The 6000-nt window shown below is 35.6% G+C and overlaps 1 protein-coding gene across 4 annotated transcripts in view; it reads left to right on the plus strand.

Moving 5' to 3' along the window:
- The window catches only part of Rnf19a (ring finger protein 19A, RBR E3 ubiquitin protein ligase), a 51745-nt gene extending 46256 nt beyond the window's left edge, over positions 1-5489 (plus strand). For all 4 annotated transcript variants that reach the window (XM_047548542.1, XM_047548525.1, XM_047548547.1 and 1 more), the window contains 3 exons: positions 695-908; positions 2598-2741; positions 3304-5489. In XM_047548542.1, the coding sequence (XP_047404498.1) occupies positions 695-908; positions 2598-2741; positions 3304-3994 (1049 nt within the window). In that variant the 3' untranslated portion in view covers positions 3995-5489. The remainder of the gene's footprint in view (positions 1-694; positions 909-2597; positions 2742-3303) is intronic.
- The last annotated feature ends 511 nt before the right edge of the window (positions 5490-6000 follow it).

Genomic DNA, 6000 nt, shown 5'->3' on the forward strand with positions numbered 1-6000 from the left:
TCCCTCTGCCTGTGTTACTCCTCCTGTAGATAATTTCATGAGTCACTTCACTTATTTTGAGTCTCTATGAGTGTTCCCATATCAAAGAGATCTTCTCATCACATTATATAAAATGGTGCCCAGGCTTGTATAGACAGGCACTTCTCAATCACTCTCACTTCCTTTACCTCTTTTTCTCATAACTTTCATCTCCATACGATTAGATGTGTTATAAGAACTCAGATCCTCTGAATAAGTGAACTCTTGGATAAAAAACTTGTAAAAGTGCTGTGAGATTAGAATATTTTGTTATCAGATCTGATAGTAGCTTGCAATTAGAACTGTGACCTATAAATAGAAATCAACTTTTGACCCATTCTTTAAACTCTCCAGATGTCGGCCTTAATGAAAAATTTCCCATCATTTTACTCCAAAGTCAGCTAATTTTGTTAATAATTAGTTCATTGTAGAATTTCTAAATCTTTTGCATTTCTTGAAAAAATTAGTGACCATTTAAAAATGAGGGCTAGTCCCTGAGCCAGCTATACTTTCTGTGATGTTTCCCTTTATTCTTACCCCATGATTACATGTCCATGACTGGAGACATCTTTTCTATTCCTGTGTATTGTTTTAAACTTCATGTAATTTGAAATCATGGAGAAAGTCAAGAAGGGGAAAATTAATAATCATATTTATTTAAATTATTTGCATTTAGACACAACATCAGTGGCAGAAGCAAGACACAACCCTAGCATAGGGGAGGGAAGTGTCGGTGGTCTGACTGGCAGTTTGAGTGCAAGTGGAAGCCACATGGATCGAATTGGAGCCATTCGAGACAACCTGAGTGAAACAGCTAGCACCATGGCACTAGCTGGAGCTAGTATAACCGGAAGTCTGTCAGGAAGTGCCATGGTCAACTGTTTTAACCGGTAAGAAATAACTGTTTTGATTTGTTTCTGCCTTTTGTTAAGTACGAGCCATTAAGTATATGAGGAGAAATTTGAACACAGCATAGTGATTCTCCTAAGAGTGACGTTAAATATAAGTTGTACACAGAAAAGGGATTTTTGCTGTATTTGAATTTTCTATCACAATATAACCATGATGTGAGTATAAAATTAAATATAAGAAATAGCATTCAGCCAATTTTTCAGTGCACTGGTCAGATGTTATATTACAAATTAAGTCTGGAATTGCTGAATTATACACTGGAGAAAAGGTGTAGGCTTAGCTTACACCTTTCTTCTGGGGGTAACAACAACTGGATGTTCAGAAATGAGACTTTGCCTGAGGTTTGGGGAACAAACAGGTGGAGTCAGGATATCCAGGGATACATGAACTGGGGCCAGGTGGTCTGCCTGGGTCCCAAGGTGTTAATAGTCACCTCTCACCAACAACCATATTCAGTATTCTTCTTCTTTTTTTTTTTTTTTTTTTGCAGTGCTGGGGATTGAACCCAGGGCCTTGTGCAAGCACTCTACCAACTGAGCTATATCCCCAACCCTATTCAGTATTCTTTACTTCTTTTTATTAGCTTTGTTTGTTTGTGAGTTTTTTATTTGTTTGTTTGATGATACCAGGGATTGAATTCAGGGGCACTTGACCATTGAGCCACATCCCCAATCCTATTTTAATATTTTATTTAGAAACAGGGTCTCTCTGCATTGCTTAGGGCCTAACTTTTGCTGAGGCTGGCTTTGAACTTGCAGTCCTCCTGCCTCAGCCTCCTGAACCACTGGGATTACAGGCATGTGTCACTGCACCTGGCTTTTTTTTTTTTAAATATAGAATAAAATATATGAATTAAAAAATAAATCAGTCATATTTATCTTTTTTTTAGGAAGTTTGCATTTGAACAAAAACTCAAGATGTAGCAGTATGTGTTATTATCTGTTACTTTAAAAGTCAGATACAGGCTGGGGATGAAGCTCAGGCTAGCATGCATGAAACCCTGGGTTCAATCCCCAGCACTGCAAAAATAAGTAAATAGATAAATGATTTCAGGTATTATGTGTAGAATCATCTTCATTATAGGATATTTTTAATCCACTGATCTGTCATGATTAATGGTTAATAATGTATTCTAACTTTCATACTGAAACATGTCAGAAGTGCCACAATCTGAGTGAAAATAATGGAGCATACTTAAGTTAAAATCTATTGTATCCTTTCTGTGTTTTTCTCTTACAACCTTACTTGGCATACAGCTAATTTTTCATTTTCCGTTTGGAGATCTGGTACTGTTTAGTGTGCTGCTGCAATAGAAGGTGGATAATCAAATAAGAAGAAACTAAAAAAATAATGGTTTATACAATAGCTTCTCATTATGAAGGTTTTTTGTTGTTGTTATTTTTGGACCAAGGATTGAACCCCAGGGCACTGAGCTACATCCCCAACCTTTTTTACTTTTTGTATTTTAAGACAGGGTCTCACTAAGTTGCCCAGGCTGGACTTGAACTTGCGATCCTCCTGCCACAGCCTTTGGAGTAACTGGAATTATAGGCGTGTGCCACAGCACACATTTTCATGATGGTTCTCAATTGAATTATTTAATGATACATATTATAGTAGTCCTGAATTACAATTTTTGTTTTTTATCCGATACTCTCCTCTTTAAGGTTGGAAGTACAAGCAGATGTGCAGAAAGAACGGTACAGTCTAAGTGGAGAATCTGGTACAGTCAGCTTGGGAACAGTTAGTGATAATGCCAGCACCAAAGCAATGGCAGGATCCATTCTGAATTCCTACATCCCATTGGACAAGTAAGGAAAAACTTGTTATAAAATCAGAAGTATTTAAAATTAATTTATTTATCCTTATCATTGGGCAAAAAAGTCAGTAAAGAACAAGGACAAACTATTATATTCTCTGGAAAAAGAAAGTGGTGAGATGTCCAGAGAAGGCAAATTCACACAGAGAGAAAGTAGATTTGAGGCTGCCAGGAGCTAGAAGGAGGGAAGAATGGGAACTGACTGCTAATGGGCACAGGGCTTCTTTTTGGGATGATAAGTTCAGTGGTGGTGAGTGGGTGAATTTTGTGATGTGTAAATTGTATTTCAGGAAAGTTATTCTTAAAAGGGGGGCAGTAGCATAATACCTAGAACAGCACAATATATCTACTATTTTAAAAATTGAAGCATTATAAAGATAGACCTCTTATTTCAGCTAGTTCTATTTTAGTAGAATATGTCTTTTATTAATATATTCTGACAGCTTTTATATATAGTCTTTGGATTTTTCATACAAAACCCCTCCCCTTTGCTATCTGAGTAAATATAAAAAGGAAACTAAAAATTGTTTATATTTGATACTTTTATGCTTCAGGGAAGGCAACAGTATGGAGGTACAAGTAGATATTGAATCAAAACCATCCAAATTCAGGCACAACAGTGGAAGCAGTAGTGTGGATGATGGCAGCGGCACCCGAAGCCATGCAGGTGGTTCATCCAGTGGCTTGCCTGAAGGTAAATCCTGTGCCACCAAGTGGTCCAAAGAAGCAACTGCAGGAAAAAAATCAAAAAGTGGGAAATTGAGAAAAAAGGGTAACATGAAGATAAATGAGACCAGAGAGGACATGGACGCACAGTTGTTAGAACAACAGAGCACGAACTCAAGTGAATTTGAGGCTCCATCCCTCAGTGACAGTATGCCATCTGTAGCAGATTCGCACTCTAGTCATTTTTCTGAATTTAGTTGTTCTGATCTAGAAAGCATGAAAACTTCCTGTAGTCATGGTTCCAGTGATTATCATGCCCGATTTGCTACTGTTAACATTCTTCCTGAGGTAGAAAATGACCGCTTGGAGAATTCTCCACATCAGTGTAGCATTTCTCTGCTTACCAAAACTGCTTCATGTTCAGAAGTTCCACAACTGAATCAGACTGCTGAAGAACATGGTAACAATGGAATAAAACCTAATGTTGATTTATATTTTGGTGATGCACTAAAAGAAACAAATAACAACCACTCACATCAGACAATGGAATTAAAAGTTGCAATTCAGACTGAAATTTAGGCCCATAAATGCTGCAAAACTGTTACCACTGAACAACCTTGTTGGGAGCTGGTTGAACTATATGTGACTACTTTTAAGTTGCAAGTTACTAGCAAAATCTAGGTTTCATAATCATAATGCAGATAATATTTTCTGTGTTCAGCAAAGCATTGTGTTTCATGTGAATTTTAATTACCAAACTATGAAATGAAGGCTTTAAAAGTGCATTACTATAAGAATAATAAATCTTAAGAGCAAAGCATGTTTTGTGTGCTTGTCACAAAACATCGCTTGATGCACATACCTGTGTATTTAGATAGAAATTTGGCTTAATTTATAATCAATATAAAATACTAATGCAGTTCTACAGCTTTCTTATGAAGTAAACTTGAGGCTTAGGGATCAGTGGTTAGTGATATTTTATTGAAACCACTAAGGGATACTGTTCAAAAGAACTTGGCAGGTTATTCTGGATATATGATACTCTTTGTAACATTTCTGTTCATAACTGGGCTTGAATTTCATTTTTTTCTTCATATGCAATGTGAATATATAAAGCTTAATGCAGCCCATTTGCAACCATTTGGATACTTAGACACTTTGAGCAAGATTGTGGCAGTTTTTGCACAACTTTGAAATAGAAACACCTGGTACTCTATATCTCTTATTGTTGATGCCATTTTAGAAGAAAAATGTAAAGGTAGGTAATTAAGTGTACTGACAACAAATACACGACTGCAAAATAAAATCCCATTAGGTTATAAGTATCACAAAAATGTCCCCTTTTACTAAGGGGCAACTTGCACCCCATTGATTCTTGGTGCCTTTGGGATAGACTGGGTTTTAAGGACCTAGTTATTTGAGGATTTTACTGTGTTGTTTTCCATACTGTCCTCTTTAGTCACCTTGGATTATATAGAAAAATACAGGAAATAGATAAACATGAATGTGATTAATAACAATGCTGAATAAGTATTAGCCTACCAAAGACACACTCAGGCTTTAGTGAATAACTTCACATAACCTCAGTTTTTAACACATGTATCTTTTCCAATGATGACAACAAAGCACTGGTGCAGAGCTTGTACCAAGTACAAAAGGTCTGTGTATGGTTAGCTTTATTTCCTTTTGTTTATGGAAGATGTTCAACTGACATAAGCAGAAGTTGGCCAGAATACTGCCTGTACTGTTAACTTCTTGTATAATTCACTTAAATAAAGCAGGTTAACCTCAATGATAGCAGTTACAAAGTTCCATCTTATGTGTTCTTTTAAGTATTACCATTATGGTGCTACTGAGCATTTTCTTTTGATAAAAAGGAAAAATGTCATGGGCTGCAGTCTTCTTCCATCACTTTTCCTCACCAGGTCCATTAATATGCTTATAACACTAGTGCCATTTATTTTATTTGATAATGCTTATTAATGGTATTTGTATATTTGTTTGCATTCCAGTTTTGTTCAATGAGTGTGTAAACTGCATATGTGAAATAAATGTAAATACTAATGTTACTGCCTTTTATTGTATGCACGTGTTTCTATAACAGCAGTATTCACGTTATATGATGATATTTACAAATATTGCAAGCCATTGAGATGATATGCCATCTCACCTTAGCTCAATTTCAGTTTGCTGAACTTTTCAAAAAACAATATTTGGAAACTCTCCTTTCTTCATTTCATTTCCTGGAATTGCCTCCTAAAAGAAGATGATTTCTTAACATAATTTCATTTTTTTAAAGTGAATTCACTGAGTTTGATAAGTAGATCTATGATTAAGTTGTGGAGAAAGATCATTATATAAATATGCATCTTAAGTAAAAAGATCTTGACTATTTTAAGAGAACCATTAGATTATGAAACTGGAGCCATTTAAATTCAAGCTAGTAGTTTATCAAGTACTTTCTATTCTTGTAGCCTCTGTAAAATGCACAGATGGTTTGTTTTTTCCTGGAACATAGTTAATACTTCATGAAAATAATCTGTGTGAATATGTTGACTATCTTGACATTTCTGTAAAAGGCTAAA

The sequence above is a fragment of the Sciurus carolinensis genome, chromosome 1, assembly GCF_902686445.1.
Source record: "Sciurus carolinensis chromosome 1, mSciCar1.2, whole genome shotgun sequence".
NCBI classification, from domain to species: Eukaryota; Metazoa; Chordata; class Mammalia; order Rodentia; family Sciuridae; genus Sciurus; species Sciurus carolinensis.